The sequence below is a fragment of the Ursus maritimus genome, unplaced genomic scaffold (assembly GCF_017311325.1).
Source record: "Ursus maritimus isolate PB19 unplaced genomic scaffold, ASM1731132v1 scaffold_3, whole genome shotgun sequence".
NCBI classification, from domain to species: Eukaryota; Metazoa; Chordata; class Mammalia; order Carnivora; family Ursidae; genus Ursus; species Ursus maritimus.
In genome coordinates, this window is record NW_024425563.1 from 36,567,263 (window position 1) to 36,588,136 (window position 20,874).

Below are 20,874 nucleotides of genomic sequence, written 5' to 3' on the forward strand. Positions count from 1 at the left end.
AATTTCCTCCCCTAAGAAGCAAACAGCCAACGTTTACTGAGCACTAACCATTTTCCAGACTTCCTTCTAAATGCTTTAAAAATATTATCAGCACTAATATTACAGGTGAAGAAACCGAGGCACAGAAAGTTTGCATAGTCAAGCAGGATTTTACTGGCCAGAGTTAGAACTTCAGAGACTGATAGTCTTAATAATAAGTTGTTATAAATTATTGATAATGATAATACTAAAGCTAACATAGGGCCTCAGAAATACTCTGCTGTAGAAATTGGTTTTCTGAATTGAGTCCTTCTCAAAAACCTTAAGAAAAGCAAAGTAGCATTGACTCTTACTGTGTGCCGGCGATAAATGTCTCAGCAGTACTTGGAGATGGCAAATGCGAAAGGAGACAAACATATGAGAATTGTTCCCTTCTGGTCCGCTCAGTGGAACAATGACCCACATGCATCTCCTCAGTACCAGGAAGGGTACGTTTTGCAGCAAAAAACTTAAATTGTCACTGAAGTTGGGCCATACTTAGAAAGCCCATTAATTTTATCTCAAAACAATTGCTACCCGAAGCTGCCCCTGAATGGTAGGCCTCTGCTGTAAGACAAGTCTTGCTGTAAGTAATCGCAAAGACTTCGTCAGCCTCTGACACCATCTTGCTCACACGCACCTGCCCTGTCCTCCTTTCCCAGCTTACCTTCCTCAGTTGCTTGTGTAACAGCACCAGCCCAGACCCCTGCAGATAAAGCTACATTGGACTCAACTATCAGCAAATGTAACATACTTTGATTTCTTTGAGTTTTGTTCAGTCTTGACATTTACATAATTAGTAGAAAAATGAGTTTGATAAATTACATTTTATATGAGTAAAGTGGTTTTAGAGAACATCTATCTGGTTGAAAGTTTGTAACTTCCCCAGTCTACAAGGGTATAGCTGGAAAAGTCAGGCAGCCATTTCCCTAGATATCATCCATAATTTTATTTTGTTTCTTCTTTTCTGTTCTATTTATTTAACAAAGCACTTATATAATGCTTATGGTGTGCCAGGCACTGTTCTAAGCTCTTTTAAAAATATTTACTTATTTATCCCTTGTAACAACCCTATGAGGTAGGTACTATTGCTATCCCCATTTTTTATGGATGGGGAAACTGAGGCACAGAGAAATTAATAGGTGACACAGCTGGTATGTCGTGTGGCTGGTATTTTAACTCGCAGCCTCATCAGGAGTCAGTACTCTGAATCACTTTTCTCTACCCATTCTCCTCATCTTCAGTATTTATCGTATCCTGTTTCCTTCCTCAACCAAGTTTTACTCACCAGTGTGTGGTAAGGGGTCTGTTGAGGGCTTTTTTAATTTTTTTTTTAAGAAACCGGAGTGGGAGAGAAAATGAGCTTGTTGACAGGAAAGATCAAGTAACAAAGGAGAGGCTGCACTCAGAGGAGAGGGGATGTCTTTGGTAGGTCAGTGTTCCTTCAGAGGCATCAGGAAATGGGCTTCAGACTGCAGGTGGGCGATGAGCCAGGGGCCAGAGAAAGGACAAGGTTGGGGAAGGGTGTGGATGTGCATAAACTGAGCTATAGGATTGGGAATATCGGGAGGTTTTTTAAAATATATATATAAAGAAATCAAACTGGTTAACATTATATGCTACAAATGTCTCCTTTGGCTTGCATTTAAAATTGGCTGTTGAACAGTTTGGGGCAGAAATGCTCCTGGTGTTTCTGTTTCCATAGGCCGTACCGCTCTGCATGTGTGCACTCACTCCTGTCTTCCCCGTGCGGATCTGTGTCAGTTACTCCACAGCAGACTGTAAATTATACGGGCCAATGAAAATGACATCGTGCACTGGCTGACTACTTCCCTTATAACTTTCATTACTTTGTTTACTGATGTATTCTAAGGCTTCATTAATTAAAGCTGTAAATTTGTTTCATGACCTATCTATTACTGTATTTCATTCTCATCAGAGAATTTATTTAATAGGACCTAAGTGCCACAAATGGGTACTTAGTTCCGTACAGGGCTCGCTGCTGGCACGGGCTTTTATTTGAGAAAAGAGCAGCAGGGTAGTATTCCTGGAAAGTCTTATTCTGGTGATCCAGTTCCAAAAGTCTTTTCCTAGTAGTTAAATTCAGATAAAATTTATTTTCTGCCGGTACCTTATTCACATTCTTTCCTGAAGTTATGTATTTTTCTTACACGGTAGGAAATACATACAAACTCATTTTCCTTGAAATGCCTCATTTCCATGTAAATTTTATGTTGCCCACAATCACCTTCTTTTTTAGTATATCATCCTAATTCTGTCATTTATGAAAAAGATAAGTAGTGAATATTATTGGTAGGGCAGAGGTTTTTTTAATGTGAATTCATAGAGAACTATGAAGTATGTCTGAATGTATCTCCATCTTCAAGACACGTATCTTCCTGTATCTGGTCCAGGCACCACTGTATGGTTTATAACTGGCTCAGCTCTTGTGTCAGAGGGTTCAAATCTGGGGTTGTTTTTTTTTTTTTTTTTTTTTTTAAATTCAGTAGCTGAATCGGCCGGGGTGAGTTAATTCATTTTTCTTATGGCTGTTAATTATCTACTACGTGAAGATGATAATAGCACTCTCCTCTCGGGATTATTTGAGGATTAAATGGATATACTTTGTAGTGTAATGCTCGACGCCAGTAATTGGTCAGTAAATGGTAGCTATAAAGATTATAATTTTCAAAAACCCAAATAGGAAATGTACTTTAACATAACCAGAAATGATAAATAGTATCTGGTCTTGAATTCTTATATTTTGCAAGGAATTATTGTTGTTTTTTAAAGTACATGTTATTATAGTTAGGTAAGATTCATAGAGACTTACTAGTAAACAGCTCGAATGGCATCAGGGGTATGATTTGCTTTAAAATACTTCAGCAACAAGAAGGGAAAAAAATGAAAAAGTCAGAATAAAGGGATAGGTGGCTAGTGTGACAAAATTTAATGGTCGTGGATTCTCTGTGGTAGGTATATGGGTTCTTGGTTTAACTTCGAGCAGTTTAGTGTGTATGGTTAATGAGTTACCTGCTTCAAATGTTTTATGCACATAGGCAAAAAGCAATAAGGAAGACTAGTTTATTAGTCTGGTCTAGGCGCTAGTCGCATGGATGGTCTTGGACCCATTCCGCCTGTAATAATATTCCTGGGTTTATATAAACTGACAGTAATATCCTTGAAAACGGATTTGACAAAACTTGAGAGGGATGTTTTCCTAAGGTCTAGGATATTCAGTATTTTATAACATGTACTTCATAACATTACCTTTAAAGCATAAACTTTGACTTATATATAAAGCAAAATAGCAGCTTTTAGAAGACGAATAAAGATTCTGTGAGAGGACGTACCTTATATGTCAAGCAAAATCCTCTGTCTTTATTAGGACCAGCTTCCCAGAATTTCTGAGTTAGTACAGGTTTGCCCTCTCAAAAGTGAAGAAAGGCAGCAGTTCTGTGAAAGGCATACCATTCACTTGTTCATTGATTCACTCATTACACAGGTTTCATAGGAGTATCTGTTGTGTCCCAGCAGTCTGAGACCTTACTGGAGATTCAGAGGCAAATCCTGGAGCAAATGGCGGAAGGGAGCCAGGCTGCAAGGGAAGGCATCTACTTTGAGACGAATGCTGCTGCTTCTAATGTGGGAGGAAGGGAGGTGAGGCCAGTGAAATGGACAGAAAATGTTGAGATGGAAACACTGGGTTCGTGGTCTTGATCTAGTACAGATAAGGCTGGGAAACAAGATCTGTCATTGGAGAGCAAAAGAGAGAATAAATTGGGGACTGAAAGTGATTCACAGGAGCCTGGTGAGCGGACACTGAGCAGGAGTATGATAGGAAGTGAGTTAGTGAGGAATAATAGAATTGCTTCTTGTGGTGAGGCCCCTCCAAAGAGAGAGGTCTGAAAGGGGTAGTGAATCCTGGCTCCCAAGTTACACAGCTTCTGCCAGAGGTGCTCCGGAAGTAGGGGTCAGACGCAGGTGCTGGGGGGTGGAGATGGAAACATCAGAGCTGGAAAAGAACGAGAAGATTGGGAATCTAGCGTCATGATGCGGAGAATCAAAGGAATGACAACCGTAGCCTCTGATGGGTCTCTTCAGGGGCAGATGTGATCTAAAAACAGCCTTTTTGTTTTTTACAGGAAATTAAAGAAGTGGTGTTTTGTTTTATTTTTGAAAAATTCAGGTTCTCGGAAAATTTTTCAAGAGCTTGTAGAAGAGAGAACCGTTAGCCCAGACTAGGAGAAATGTATGTCTGTGTGTATGTATTGTAGTCCCCTGTATGTATGGTGCATAACACAGTTAAGAGAGCGGATTTTTTTAATTCTCTGAGCACTGTGCTAGAATTTCTCATTTCATACATCATTTACAATTTATTAGAGTGTGATCATGTAAGTTCAGCGTTGGTATTTTTATCATAAATGAAGAGCGTTTGTGGTTTGTGAATGCTGAAGGATAGCTGGCAGAGATCTTCGTAGAGTTGTGGGTTAGGAAGCTGGCTCAGAATTGTCACCTCTCCAAAGCACAGCAACAATGTGGAGAGAACGTCTGGCCATAGGTGCAGGGAGCACAACTCTGCTTGAGAACAGAAATAGATAGAGGAGGCATCCGAGCTCCTCCCCGTGTGGCAACATCAAGTATTCCATACGGCCCGGAGCGCTTCCTGCTGTGTCTAGACGTGCTGGCACACATCTCACTGTGGGTGTCTGGCCATCAGTGACCCGCAGTGACCTTCCCTGGGGCCTCCTGTTTAAAGGCACTACTGCTTCCCACTCTCCCTCTTCTTTTCCATCATTTAATTCTTCCAGCGGGTGCGTGAAAATCAGAACTGTTGTCACTTGGGAGTTCATCAGATTTTGTGGTTTGCTTCCCCTGTGGTCACACTTCTGTATCACGTATTAAAAAAATAACAACAACAAATAATTGCTTTAGAGATGTGGTGATGTCTTTCATCGGAGACATTTTAAGAAACGGACCAGGAGGAAGATCTAAATTAAAACAAAAGAAGCAAAGAAATAACTTTATTCACGCTGAGAACACCTAGGGTAGAAGCCATCCACTCTTTCTCTGTAGCATTTTAAGAGCCATACAATTCCATTTATTTTTCAAATTGCAAATTAATACATGATTGTAACAGTAAGTGGCTGGAAGTTCAAGGTGGCAGAAAGCTGAAAGCTCACAGTCGGTGCATTCAGAGCTGGCTTTCTCATTCTTAGCTCTCCCCACTTACCCAGGCTCCTTGCCTCCTCTTACTTCGTGCATTATTGGAGAGTGTGACCACAAGGCCCTTTGACCCCCTTCCCGTGTTTTAAAAGACGACCAGATTGTGTTCTTCTTACCAAGAAGCTGGTCATCTCTGTCTTTCTTGCTCTGCACTCTGTTTGCTGCTTGTAGGGAATTCAGATTTCGTTTTCCTAAGTTCCCCACTGAAGAAGTTACAGTCACACTGAGCCACCCATCTCACAAGGACTTCTTTGGTACTCGGTGCCATTTCTGTTGTAAGACGGTTGAACACTGACAAAGGAATTGTGAATGATAGGGCCCTCATTGGCTCCTATTCTGAAGATAAGACTTTATCCCCTCATCATCTTTTTGTGCCGCTGGGTGGGCATCCATGCGGTTAGAGGAAGCTTACAAGTCTTTTGTTGTTGTTGAGGCAACACATGGTAAGATCGTGCGGTTATTGTCTTCGTTTTGTTGTCATCCTTCTACTCCGGTGGGCGTGTGCTTCTCAGTGAGAGGGAGAGCTCAAGCTGCTGCGGGCTTCTGGAGTGTTGGTGGAGTTGTCGCGTGTTACTCTGTGTGAATCAGAAGTACGCTCTCGGACCTGTCCCTGTGGGAGCATCATTTGCAAAATCTGTCATGCTAAAAAATGTGACTAAAAACTGGCAGACACATATGCAGTGCCTTTTCCTCGGTATTTCTCTTTAGAGATTTTTGACTGCAAGTTAAACAGAGACTATGTCTTCTTTTTATTTCCATTGAGCATGATTTCACACTGCTGCTGTTGAATCATTGATGTTCATTCATTGAGCAAACAATAACTGCTGTCCTCCTCAGAGCCAGGCACTAATCTGGGCAAGTGGGGACACATCAATGAGTAATACAGGAAAAAAAAAAATCCCTGTCCTTCCAGAACTCGGATTCTCATGCTATTGAAAATACTCTTAAGCTTTAAGTCAAGAAGTATTTCTAAAAAATCGTTTCTATACCATCTCTTTGTATTTTAATCAGTATAGTGTTCCCATTTCACAAAAATATCTGCAGTGTCTAAAGCAGTGCTTTCTAATCTTTTTAGTGCCTTCGGCTCCTTCTCAAGTTTCCGGAGACTACAAACCTCTGTGAAAAGTAATGTACCTGTTCTCATGCACATTAACATTGGTGTATCGGCTTAGAGGCTTTGTAGCTGCTTTGTTTAAAAAAAAAAAAATCACTTGACCTTTAAAAAGCTCAACTGCATGTGTCATGTAGCTAATAAATAATACTTAATAATGATTTAGGTAGTTTTCAGTTTTTAAACTTGTAATGAATACAAAGAATCTGTCAGTAAATTGTTGAAAGGAAATTTGATTTTTTGCTTATTTTCTTTTAAAAAATAGAACATCTTTTTGAGATAAGAAATGCATGAAAGATGTCTTGTATTTAATGGTTTTATAGGGCTTGACTTACTTCCAGTTTTATTATTTATTCTGTTCTCATTTAAGATTTCCTTGCAAGGAACTGCATGCTTCAATCCAGAGTATATTTAAGCTCAAGGTTGCTCTATTTTCAAGATTTCATATTACAGGTGCTTTCCCTAACAAAGGGGCATTGTTAGAAAGGTCAGAATAATTACCGTGCACAGACCAGAGTGTTTCCTCCCTCACGGTGTGTCTAAGATACGGTATTTATAATGATCAAATTATGTAAATTCCCAGAAGAATAAGCATGAGATATCCTGCCTATATAGGCCTTCTTATTTCATGGTTCCTCTTTCTGTTGACCAGATCCTATCATTGCCTACTTTTTGTTACTTCTCTGAGAAACTTGTTTACTAGTGAAATTCTTAATGAGTTCTCTAGAGTTGGTGCAAGCAAGCATTTCCCTGAGTTTCTCAAACGGTATAGCTACTTCTAAGGATTTTACTTGAATTCAACATTGGGATTTCTGGGGTCTCGAGTCTTTTGAACTTATAGCATTACTGGTTTTCTCAAATCGACAGTCAACGCAGATCATTTTTTCAAATCCATCAGTCAGCAATGTGAAATGGCAGGTGATATGTATATCATTTATTTATGACTTTAAAAAGCATGGAATTTCTTTTTTCATTGAGTTACACTATTCTAGAAAGTTTCGATTCAGATAGCTTTATTCTCTGAAAAGAAAAATAGCATGAAGTGCTTTCAGTCATCTTAAGTAGTAAGAATCAGCACGATGTTCAAAATTGGCAATAGAGTTGACTATAGTTTAAAAAATTATCTCCCCTTGTATCATTCAACTAAAAAATCCTTTGCTGTCCTGACAAAGCCATCACATTAGCTGGTTGCTTAGTCCCTCACCCTCAAGTATGTTTAGGGTGAATCTGAGCATGGACATTAATATTAAAAACAGAAAATTCAGTGTCTGTCTACTCTTTAGGTGAACTCCAGAAACCTCGGTAGCGACAATCACTCTCTTTCCATTTCCCTGTAATCAGAAAAAAGCTCATGACCTAATGTTGCTTCAGTTTTAAAATTAGAAAGCACATTAATAGCTTTATTTAGGAAGTCTTGCCTGAGGAGTTGCTTTCATTTATTGCCAAGGAGAAACTGTCCCTTGTCTGGTTAAGTGGTTGGGAGAAGAAAAGGGAAAAGTCTTTGGCCTGAAGGTCCCAGGGCTGCATTGCCTGTTTTCTGGTATATATGGTATGACTCTTGTAAAAGACAGCCAGCAATTCTGACTCGTTAGGACCTTGGTATCTGGTCAAAACAGTGGGCCTTCAACATGACTGGGCTGTTAAACATGCAGGGAGCCTTGAGGTCCATCCTGACCTAGTAAGTCAGGCTGTCCAGGGTGGGGCCTGGGTTTTATACAGCTCCCACGTTGTGCCCACCTGGGTTAGGAGCCCCCGGATGAGAAGGTGGGCAGGTGTCTCTGTTTCCCACTGAGCATTCCTTTGGTCCTTCCTCTGTGCCACAGTGAGCACTGAAGCCCTTGGTTCAGCGGCCAGCACAGCCTCCGCCCAGAGTTTTGCCGGAATGGGCGGTAGCACCAGCTCCCCCCGCCCGGGGGGGGGGGGCGTTAGTCCACATTTAGAAAGTTGCTGGAGCCTTCCTGTTTCGAGTTGTCTTTTGCCACTTGTTCTAGGAAAGAACACGGTAATGGTCCCCCTCAGACAGTTGGCAGCATTTTATCCTGTTCCTCAGTCAGAAAGCATTTGAGAAAATGCAGAAGTGGTGAAATAGAAGCATGAAATCACCGTATGTTTGCATTCTCTTGCCTTGTGGATAGAGGTTCGGAGTGAGCACAGCGGAACCATCCCCTCGCATCATCTCACTCTTCCCTTTGTCCTCTCGCTCCCCCTGTTTCGGCCTTGGCTCCTGGCGCCTCTCCCTTCACTTCTGCTTGTTGTAGAGTAGATATAAATTGTTATCCTTATACACGGCAAAGTTAACTTTAAGACAAGTGACTTTGCATTTTCGAAGGCACTACTACATGGAGTAGTTTTTGGTCAAATGGTTTCATAAAGTATGAGTGTAAAAGAACCGGACAGTTCAGGGTTTTTTCTGATTAATTTACCAGAACTTAAGCATCTAAGTGTTTTCTCTCTTTTGTTACTGTTACTCTTGGGGATCATACATTTATTTCAGTGATTTAACTGTTCCAATGATTTTAGAAATATTCTTTGTAATTTTTTGTAGATTGATCAGTCTAGACTACTAAGCTTTCACATCACATGTTTCAACCCAAGATAGTACCCACTCATATATTTTTGGATAAAATACAGTTTGTGTCATTTTCACATACCTGTAATCACCAGGCAGTTTTGCTTCTTACGAGAAGGGAACGATAGAGAGGGAAACATGAATCCATCCAGAGAAACAGAAAAATCTCCTTGGCATTGGCCGTTCCTAACTTTAGGTGCATTGCTCTTTGAAGCCACTGATTATCCTAGGAACACCCTGTGGAAGAGCCGCTTGATAGGATTACTCAGAAGTCTGGGAGCACCCTCCCACAACTGGCCTGCGGGCCTCCAAGACCCTAGGCAAGGCCTTTCCTACAGAAGGGCGACTGCTTCTCAGTGGCTCTGATAGGCGGAGCAGCTGGAAGACCAGAACATCCTGTCCTGCTGAGAATGGGAACAGAAGCCATCAGCGGGCTTCCCATCCCCATGATACACCCCATGTTACCTGATCACTGGCAAGAACTTTTCTATGGAAATACACTCTTCATTATCAGGGGTCTTTTTGAGTCGGTCGGAATGCAGTAACTGAGCAGATGCACAGACGTAAACTCCCTGAACACAGATGTGTTTGTGGCTGGTTGGCTGGCTGGCTGGCTGGCTGGCTTGATTGATTGATTGATTGATTGATTGATTGATTTTCAGTTTCATGTGTTTTCATTATTATTTTTTATTTTATTGAAAATATTCACAATAAAAACTCCCTGTTCACATGACATGGTTAGTCTTGCTCTACTTTGTTCAAGGTAGTCTGTTCTTTTAACTACAGTTTAGCAGTTGTGGTTAAGAGCTGAGATTCTGGAGTCAGACCCTGACTAATTGACTTCCTGGCTCCACCCTTGCTGATCATGCAGGTTTGGCCAATTGACCTAATATCGCCAAGCCCCAGATTCCTCGTATGCAAAGTGGGCATGGAGGTGGTTCCTACCACATAGGGCAGTTGTGAGAAGTAAGTGAGAAAATCCATGTGAAGTGTAAGTCGTGGTGCCTAGCACAGGGTAATATTTACTGGTACTGTTTTTCCCCTGGGGCCATGCTGGGAATGCTTATTTATACTCTTATTTCATTATCTTGGTTTCCTTAAATCCTTGTTAGAAGAAGGCAAGTCATAGATAATAAATAATTATGGTTTTTTATTGTTTATTTCCAAAGAAAGAATCTGTCTTTGTTGATTTATAATATAGAATGATTTATAGTGGCTCACACACGGAATTCAGGTGGACACTAAATTTCTCTGGCAGTGAAAGTTCCTCTGGGAGAACATGGCAGTATATGGAAAAGTCAAATGAGGATTTTTTTCCCCCTTGCTGGTAATATCAACTCACATTTCTCAGTGTTTCTGGAATAGTTTCTATTTGCTTATTCATTCTTTGATGATGAAGAAGGACACAGTATTCTCATTTGGAAATATATGATGTCACTGTAGATTTTTCCATTACCGTCTGTTTAATATAATAAAGATATAAAACGTGCAGGGGACAAGGTTAAAAGCATGATCTGGAATCTGGGGGTGCCATGAAGTTAATTAGGTGACTCTCACATCTGGTGGGGAGCCATCATTGATTAAAATGTCTCTTTGGAGAATTTCATGCATTTCTCACCATAAAGTAAAGGACATTCTGGAGAAGAGAGGGAAACTTAGGAAGGGAAATAAAGCTCCCCAATTATTTGGATCGTGTTTTTTTTTTCTTTTCCCTAAAAGATTGTATTTGTTCAGTCTTTAATTAAACACCGAGGAAGTACCAAGTCATTGGCTAGCAGCTGGGGACGTGAAGGTTGATGGTGACCACCCTGTGCTCTAGGTACTCACAATGTATTAGCAAGAGACACACACACCTGCTAGGATTAGGAAAAAAAAATATAAGCAATATAATTGAGGTGTTCACATCTTATCATAGACCACTTTTTAAAATCACAAAAACTAGTTTTGTTTTCTAGTAGGAGACGCCACCCTTTTCCTTACAGTAGAGTCTCGAAAATGCCTTTATGTGTGGCCACAAAAGTTTGTGAGAGAATTGTAGAAGATATACCAGAGTGAAATGTCAGTGACTTGTTCGGTTTTTCTCCCCCAGCCACGAAGGCATACATTTTGGTATTCTCCAAACTTGGGGTGGGGGTGGCGTGGGAGGTATTTATTTGTAATTCAAAGATTCTGTAATGTGTTGCTATAGGTCTTCTTTTTTTTTTTTTTAATGTTATGTTAGTCACCATACAGTACATCATTACTTTTTGATGTAGTGTTCCATGATTCATTGTTTGCGTATAACACACAGTGCTATAGGCCTTCTGCTTACCTCTGAAACCATTTGCTGGTTAAGTAGTGGCTGTTATCACCAAAGCTGAAGAGAATTTGATTTGAGTTTGTATAACTTGTCACTAAGTGAATAAAAAAGATTTTTTTTTAATTGGCCATAAAGGTTTTCTTTTTTCCTTTTAATAGAAGTCTGGTTTTTAAAAAATTACACATGAATTATTTTTCCATAGTACCCATCGTCAGTCTATTTTTATCGACCCCTTAAGGCATGCTTAAGCCGAGGGGGTATGTCATTGGCTTAGTACGTATTGATATTCTTTCTGAAACAGGATATGATATAGTATAATACTTGCATAATCAGGATTCTGTCTAGACTGGTGAAATTAAAATAGTGACAGAGCAAAAGGAATCTCTTTCTGAAATAGAATACTTTAGGAAACGTTGCTTTACCGGAATATTGATGAAGCTTGCAAATACAGAGTGGTATTTTGTATCAGTATTAAAGTTAAGGTTTTAATATCTAGAACGTCTTGTTGACTTTCGTATATTTATCTTATTGGTATTCATGTTTTTGGACTGGCCTGTCAGAAGATAAAGAAATTTGTTTTAAACATTCCAGTAGGGATAAAGAGGAGCCTCAAACATAAACGCATCTCAAAAAAGTACAAAAATATAAAGTAGCGCATGCCCTCCGTGATAAAGAAGAGGGGAATAAGGTCACACTGCTTGTGTTTGGGACTAAAATATAATCAATACACATTCTTTGATGACTAAGAAGCAAAACCAAATACCAGTCTTACACCTCAGGAATTTCAATTAACTAAAGCCAGGTTCTAAAATCATTTTGGAGCTCTGCATTTGTTTAATAAAATCATTTATTTCCCAATTTATTTTTCTAGGTATGTTTCCTTGAACAAATGACCAAGGAACTATTTTAAGCCAGGGGCTGCTTTGAAACCTGCTGAACCAGATTTCCACTTCTTTCATTCCCTTGAGGCCAGGAAGGGTGTAGGGAGGGTAACCCTGTACTCTTAGGACCGGGCCTGACTGAATCAGTGGGTGTCCCGCGCAGATGAATGACTTCTCTTTTATCTCAATAGTCTGGACATATTTGCTCTTTATTTCTATAAAGCAGAGAAAAGATTTACCTTGTAGCATTCATATGAAGTGCAAAGGTTTTGAATTAACACATGGGAGATAATCAGTACTCAGCTATGCTCCAGGTCTGTGATCTTGGGCAAAACTACTTACTGTGTCTCAGTTTTCCCAGCTATAAAATGGGCGTAATGGTAGTACTGTCTTTATAAGGGCATAGTGAGGATTAAATGGGTCCATTCCTGTAAAGTCCTTAGCAGAGTGGCCATCAAATGGTGAATTCTTGCAAAAATAGTATTACCTAGTATGATTATTTAAGTATAATTCATTTATCCGAAGATGAATTTTTACACATTTCCTTTGAGCATGTCTTAAATTGGAAATACTGGTGAATTTTCTTCCACTGTGAAGAAAGCGTACAGTCTTGCTCCTTGAATTATCGCAAATGACGATTGGGGTAATAGTAATTCAACTCTGCATGGGAGCGGTCATTTCCAGCCTCGACTTCAGAATTGTATCGGGTGGGAACTTCAGCTTCACTTGAGAATCCTTGCAGCGATTTATATTCTCGCCATTCAGACCTCATCAGCCGCCGCTCTCCGGAAAAATACCCAAAAAACCCACAGATAAATAGGTGTGGAAATGACCCCACAGAAATGTGCATGGGTTGCCCTTTCTCATATGAGAGGGCAGGAATAGGTATAATGTAAGAATAAAAAAAAACCAAGGTAAGCCAGGTAGTTGAATCTGTTACATGTATCTATCTAGATTTAAATCACAAAAGAAAATAAAAATGTTCCAGAACAGTCATAAATTCATATCCATATGCGTCCTTAGAGATGTGGTTATGGCTTTCATTTCTTCCCCTGTATGAGAGAAGGGAGATTTGCGTTGACAGAGCCATTACTTAAGGCAAGGATCGAGTGGAGAATAAGCATGGAGAGTTGGTAGTTCTGAGCCTCACCAATGCCCTGCACTCTCCCTGCTTGGCCCCCAGGCCGAAGCTACTCTAACCAAGGCCACACTGGGTGCTAATACCCCTGGTACTGCATCCTGTGGGTGTCGGCTGCGTGTCCTCTGCCTGAGGCAGGCAGCCATTTGATTCTGTCGCAGGCACCAGGATATTGAATTCAGAAGCTCATGGTTGCTGGGACATTCATTTTTCTCGGGTTGATACTCTTTCTCTTTTACTTATTTTTTTTTTTTATTATTTGAATATAAATGGGGTAACGTTACCTTGGATCTAAATGATGTTCACAAGTATATTGATTTGAGTTAGTGGCTGATCAATAGCATTTGTGTTTGTATTTAATTTGGGGACCCTGCAGTTTCAAATGCAAGTTCTTTGGGGGGTTTGAGGTCTCCTTTTCGCCCAGTGCAAATTCAAGTTTCATTTCTTGCGCCTTCTCTTGGTGTTTTGGACGATGTATTTATAAGAGCATAGAATGTTAAGCCTTCTGCTAGGTGGTTAGCACTCAGGACGGTGTCCCTGTGGGATGTTAGTTAAATAGCGGGACACACAACATGAAAACTATACTCTTAGCTACAAACACACAAAATGTGACAGGTCACCGTTTTCCCTTAGTGCCCTTGTTTCTACTTTTTGGAATACTAAGAATGACATATCACTGATATGGAAACCTAGTCTTTCGAAAGTTAATTTTTTGTCTGCATATATATTTGCGTTTTCTGCTTTTGCACTTGCCGATTTGCCAGTATTGTCTGAAGTGAAGCAAATGTTTATTGTCTTGGGCGTGCTTCTCATTTACAACAGCAATTCTGACATCGAATGAAGGACCTAATATGTTCTGAGTTTACCTCGTATGATTTAGAGTAACTAGAAGAGTATTAAGTCCTTAGATATTAAATAATTTTCAGAATGTTAAACTTTTTTTCTCTTGTAGTGAGAGATTTTTCTTGAGGCTGAATAGAAACGGACTTCCCAAAGCCCCAGATAAACCAGAACGACACTGCTCTCTTTTTGTGGTAGGTGGATCTTATTTCATCTAGGAGGCAGACTCTTCCGGTTGTACTTTATGTTACTTAAGGGAAATAAATTATTGTGAGAGAGCATAGTGACTTTGCTTAAACTTTGTAAATAACACACGGAGTACAGTAGGGCGGGGCTGCGGGCCTGGGGCTTAAGGAGGGCAGGTGCTGGGATGAGCACTGGGTGTTACACGCAACTAATGAATCGTTGAACACCACATCAAGAACTAATGATGTACTGTATGTTGGCTAACTGAACATAATAATAAAAAGCATAAAATAAAATAAAAATGCTCGAAGAGACCACAAAACAAAAACACCAAAGTCCAGTAGTGCCCAGAATCCTGAATACCCACCATTCATAGACACATCTCCGTTCGTTTGGTGTATGTTAGAGCCTGTTACACTCCACATGACATACGGCATTTAGAATGTACTTCATAAATGTTTAAAGAATGAGTGAGAAATTAAAAGAAGAATATTTTTAAAGTATTATTTGACATGAGTAGATTACACTATAAACTTGTAGTGGTATTTTTATCTTATTTCCAGTTTTTATTTAAATTCCAGTTCGTTAACACAGTGTAATATTAGTGTCAGGTGTACCGTATAGTGATTCCACACTTCCATATAACACCCGGTGCTCATCACTGTAAGTGCCCTCTGTAATCCCCATCACCCCATTCCACCTCCCCTCTGGTAACCATCAGTTTGTTCTCTGTAGTTAAGAGTCTGTTTCTTGGTCTCTCTCTCTCTTTTTCCCTTTGCTTGTTTGTTTTGTTTCTTAAATTCCACATATGAGTGAAATATTGTGGTATTTGTCTTTCTCTGACTAACTTACTTTGCTTAGCATAATACTCTCTAGCCTCATCCTTGTCATTGCAAATGGCAGGATTTCATTTTTTATGGCTAATATTCCACCGTGTGTGTGTGTGTGTGTGTGTAATCTATCTATCTTACATCTTCTTTATCCATTCATCAGTTGATGGACACTTGGGCTGTTTCCATAATTTGGCTATTATAAAATGGGCTTTTTTTTTTTTAAGCTTTATTTGACATTCGTAGACTAAGAGTGTTAAGTTGATTGTGGTGGTATTTTTAGAACAGGATTTGAATTATATGCTTCTGCTACAAAATTCCATTAAGAATGTCTACATTGTCTTTCTTCTGTTATTTGTGGAAATAATGTGCTATGACCTTTAATACTTCTATATAAATTATGAGTTTTAAAATACCCCCCCCTTTTTTTTTGGCAGGACTTGGGTAGCAGTGAGCTAAGAAGGGACATCTACATCACTGTGCACATTATCCGAATTGGTAAGTCCAACACTTGGCAGCAGGGCGAAGAAGTGCTGAAAGGTTGTGTTGGTGTGATTTCTCTGCTGTCAGGATCAGAAGGAAGTGAAAGCCAGTTTGGAATCTAAGAATCCCCGCATTTGGGAATTGTTCCCTCACCTCCCCAAACTCAGGGGCGGCCTCCTCACGCGTCACACATAGATGTTGTTTTCGTTCCGTGTAAGTCATTCGGTAGTTTGTGGCGCTTTGTTTTGCTTTATTGGACTCCCTAAACATATTTGATTCAAAATTTCTTACTTGTCTTTGCAAATTCTAATTGCTGTGAACAGCATAAATTAAACGGTTAGGATCTGGATTTCCTACAAGTTTATGAAAATTTGATACTAATTGGCATCTTCCAAAGTGCAGATATGCTGCAGAGCATTATTGCAAAAAGAGCTACAAGTAAAGGGTTATGAAACCCTGAATGCTATATATTTTTTCCACTTTGACAGTATCATCACCTCATTAAAGGGTCTCAGAAGTCCTCCTGGGAAATATTAAAATGCCTCTCTAACTTCGTTGGCCCTGGCTTTCTCCAAATTTGATTTGACCGTGGAAACATGTATATAATGTGGCATTTATTACTATCCTGCAGAGCACTCTTTGGGTGTTCCACACCGAGCTTGCACAACAGAGCCACAATATGTTCACTTGTTCTTGCTCATAAAATGCCTCTAAAAGCAGGTATTTTATGACAGAGGACCTAGGTACAAGGAGGAAGAGCATAGCCTACACAGTTTTTCTTTTAAAGCTAACCAGCTGATACTGGTTCCCACTTCTTCACTGACTGTGCTCCATTATTTGCCTGGGAATACTTCTGTAGGATGGTCATATATTGCTGTGCAATCCTGCATAGTGATCTCTATTTTTATACTTTTTTATCTTATGCATCTGATAACCACATTGTGCACTGAGAGAAACTATAAAACATGTTGCCATTCTAACATAGATTTTCTATATATTTTTTCTCATAAAAATCAGTTCTGAAAACCCATTTTCATTGTATGCTATTTTTTTAGTTGAGGGGCAGTTGAAATTAAAAAAAAAAGTAAACTGTTTTTCATTTTAATTCTCTTTTTGTAGGAGGGTATACATGGGGAAGAAATTGGAAAGCATCTTTAAAAATGTTGGAAAAGTTGGAATGCATGCTGCTGATCATTTACTTCTCGAGAAAGCTTTTGTGTTCCCAGGGTGGCAGGGGTGCATTTGTTAGATAATTCTTTGTGAGTGTGGTTTTTTTTCATTCAAATTCGTAATGCCATTTGTTCATGTAAAATGTGGCTTTGGGTGCCTTCCTGTAAGCATTGCATTTGAATGTAATCTTCTACAGTATGGAGAGAAAACTCCTTTTGCTTTCAGAACCTTTTAGAAGGTATCTGCAGGTTTTTGTGAGAAACTCATGCGGCAGAGGGGGCTCTGGGCCCTGCTTGCCCCTGGTCTGGGGGGCCCTCCTGCGGAGGAAGCTGTGTGCGTGTTGCCAGTCACACATCTGCCTTTCGAATACGTGGTGTTGAATTAGTGATTGCATTTTTTCCCTAAGATTTTTATGATCGTTAAGCCATCAGAATGAATGTTGAATCAGAAAGTACCTGTTACCCCCTTTCCCCCCTGAGCTTTGGTCAAATTAATCCTCCACTGAGATTACTGCAGAAGCTGCCTGTTGGTCAGGTCCCATTTACCGGTTTGACATTTTGAGACTGAAAAGAAATTAGATTGAAGGTAAGAAACTCTAAGAAAGGGCAAGGCTTCATCTGCTGCAATGAAATTAAGGAGCAGAGGATTCTTGTCTATCAGGGACAGATAATTCTTACTTTTCCTAGAATATCCCTTGTACCTGCTTTAGTAAGAAAAGGGCACACTGACCCTCATCGGCTGCCGAGAACAGGAGCAATGGCACCTTGCCTCAGAATCTGAGCCCGGATCTTTGATTGGTTAGAAGAGAAGGGGAAAAAAAGAGAAATAAATAGTCCCATATCCTCCTGGCCACCCTGCTAAAGGTTTTTCCACCTCTCTGTTTCTCCTTTTGGCTTTCAGCTGGTTGCTAAAAACTGTTTACTAAGTATTGCTAAATATTTTTACCTTCCCTATGCCTATCTTCCTTTCTGCTTAGAGAATTTTCCTAGAAATCTGACCAGAACTGTGAACTTTTATTGATTCTAGAGTTGGGAACGCCAGGGCTGGCATCAAGTAGTCTTTTCAGCACAGGACGTAGACCAAAGTTTTGTATCCAAAGCTGTGGTGGCTGCAGGGCTGGGGAAGAAAGCTTGAAATTAAGGGTCTGAGGACACGAGCAGTGTGGAGGCTCGGGAGCGATGCTGCCCAGCGGTCAGAGAGAGGGACCGAAACCTCCCTGCCGTCTTCTCAAGTTGTGAGGGGTCGCTCCCCGCATTCCCCGAATGTGGCTGTCCTCCCCAGGCACCTACAGTTTTCCCTTTCCTGCAGTTCTAGCCGAAGGGGGTCAAAAAATCAGGGTGCTAGGCCTGCTGTGCCTAAACTCCTGGGAATTTAGAGCTAGAGGAGTCCATGGAAATAATCGTGATGGGAGTTTCAGGGGTTTTGTTGTTGTTTTTTATTACTAAACTTCTTGTGTGATGTCAGTTGACTTTGAAATACTCCACTCGGAAATCTTCTAGTCTCTTTGTCGCCTTGCATTTACAAGGGAATGATTAAGCAAGAAACATAAATCATGATATTGGTAAGGATTGGAGGATGTATTTCATCCTAATTTAATCTGTAATAATATTCAAAAGAGAGATAACCTAGAGTTTTTTTTTTTCCCATTTAACAAGTGATCAGAGTTTTAAATTTGTCAGTTTTGTGAGTAAAAGTGTAATCGGTTGATTAATTCAAGTATGACATGATAAAGTGTTTGGTTTGCCAGTGTAATTTAAATTTAAAACATGGGTTGAAATTCAGCCACATATTACAGCATCAGGTCATGAAAACATGATTCTTTGAATTTTCCACATCTAAAAAGCAACTGGCATGTTTTTTAGTTTTGATTCTATCTGATAAAATGAGAAGTTTTCATGCTATTTGTAAGCATTTCCCTAAAAATGATGCAGTGCCGTGGTAGTTTTACTTTATTAATGATGAATGAAAGCCAACTTGGATATTGCCGTCCCCCCCCTTTTTTTTTAACCCATCTAACACTGGATTTGGGAGAGTCCTGGAGTCCTCTAGAAGTGCTATGGGAGAGTTTTGCTCAGATGGAAAACAACTTCTGTATCTGTTGCCAAGCATCTGGAAACAGATTTGCATATTTTTTCATTATTTTTCCTCACCTTGTTATATTTCAGCTTCACTATACTTTCTGCTTTCTGTCTTCAGAACAATCCATTGGTAAATATAATAATTAATTAAAACAGTATCTCAGTAACATACTTCAGAATATATAACAATTGAAACAAGATGAAACTGTGTCAGAGTGAAAGCCATGCCAGGAGACGTCAGCCATCGGCTGAATTATCATCAGCCCGAGCCCTGGGTCAGGCAAGGGGCCTGCACGCTCCTTTGATCGTTTGTACTTACTTGTTTTACCTTCAGGGAATCTCACACTGCTTCCTTTTAAAGGTGCAATATTTGAAATAGCCCTCAAATAGAAAAATGAAACGGGCACCAGTATTGCATTTATTGCCTCGAACCTCCTGGGATGCCTTCATGAATCCTTCGGGGAGGGTTCCCAGATGTGGGATCAGCTCCAGTCTCCATGTTTCGTTGGCGACAGCTGGTGCCCAGAGTTTCATCGGGGAGCCCAAGGTCACACAGCGAGGTGCTTGGAAAGGAGAGTCAGGAACTCAGGCAACATCCTGTGGGCCCCTTTAATTGACCAGTTAACGTTTGAGATGGCCTCTGTGTCTGTTTAAGGTGCACCAGTCAAAGGGCTGTATGGGCCATGTTTGCTTTTCCGTTGAACAGGTCGAATGGGAGCAGGAGAGAAGAAGAACGCCTGCAGCGTCCAGTACCGGCGACCCTTTGGCTGCGCAGTTCTTAGCATTGCCGACCTGCTCACAGGAGAGACGAAAGATGACCTCATCCTGAAGGTGTACATGTAAGAAGCACGCCGTGGAGGGGCTGGGTGGCTGCAGGGGCACATGTGGATCCCACGTGGGAAGGCCGCTCCAAGGGGTCCTGGAAGAGCAGGGGGAGGGCTGAGTGTATGAGCCCCCTCAGAAACTCAGTCTGTAGACTCACTGCAAGCGAGCCCACAGGTCACCATTCACCAGTCAGAGGACTTGTGGAATCAAGAACCCAAGAATACAAGCAGGTTAGCAGTGGGGTAGCCTGTCTACTTCGCAGAGTACCTCCTCTGAATTTAAAAACCGAACCTGTCCTTACCCTCAGAGAGTTAATTCGTTCTTGGAAAACAGAAATAGTTTTTGACATAAACTAATTAGAAGTAGGAACAGAAAGCAGGCAGGTGCTTGCCCTTCTATCTCATGTATTGTTAGTTAGCTAGCTCTGCCCAACAAAGGACCACGGAGAGGAGGGAGGCTTAAGAAGCAGGAGTTGATTCTCTCAGTTCTGGAGGCTGCAAGTCCTGGGTCAGGGTGGTGGCTCGGTTGACAGCTTCTGAGGGCTGCCAGGGACAGTCTGTCCCGTGCCTCTCCTAGTTTCTGGTGGTTGCTGGCAATGTGTGGTGATCTGTGACCCACAGATGCGCTGCCCAACACTGTCTACGTCTCTGTGTCCGCATTTGCCCTGCTTACAAGGGCATAGTTATACTGGGTTGGGCCCCCACTCCAGTGACCTCATTTTAACATGATTACCTCTGTAAAGGCCCTGTAAAGACCCTGTGTCCAAATAAGGTCATGTTCTGACGTACTTGGGCTTAGGACTTCAGTGTTCTCTCTTTTGGGGGAAACACAGTTCAACTCATAGCACTCCACTAAGAAAATCACTTAATGTATTCCAAATCCTAAGTTAGTTGAATTCTTTAAATGCACATGGTTTCCGATCACCCCACCCAGAGCGTCTCCCCACAGGTTTGGAAAGTGAGAGTTGACATACCATGATATCTTCACCCTGGGGTGAGAGAGTGGGTAGGAGGGTGGGGTGGTTTGAGGACCGTACTGCTGGCCACCACCGTGAGCGAGCTTACTTTAGTATCGTTTCTGTCTGTGGAGTTGATACACCCGACGTATGCCAGTAGTTTTCATATGTTGGGTTAATACAAGTGGCCCACTGCCTGTAGGACACAGACTTCAAATTGCTTTTTGACCACTGCTGGAGGGTTTCATGGATTTATCCATTCTCC

At 40.8% G+C, this 20,874-nt stretch overlaps 1 protein-coding gene across 1 annotated transcript in view; it reads left to right on the forward strand.

Moving 5' to 3' along the window:
- Window positions 1-20,874, forward strand: part of DOCK4 (dedicator of cytokinesis 4) — a 409,266-nt gene that overhangs the window by 208,457 nt on the left and 179,935 nt on the right. The window contains exons 9-11 of the mRNA XM_040644086.1: window positions 14,195-14,276; window positions 15,536-15,596; window positions 19,536-19,668. Coding sequence (XP_040500020.1) covers window positions 14,195-14,276; window positions 15,536-15,596; window positions 19,536-19,668 — 276 coding nt within the window. The remainder of the gene's footprint in view (window positions 1-14,194; window positions 14,277-15,535; window positions 15,597-19,535; window positions 19,669-20,874) is intronic.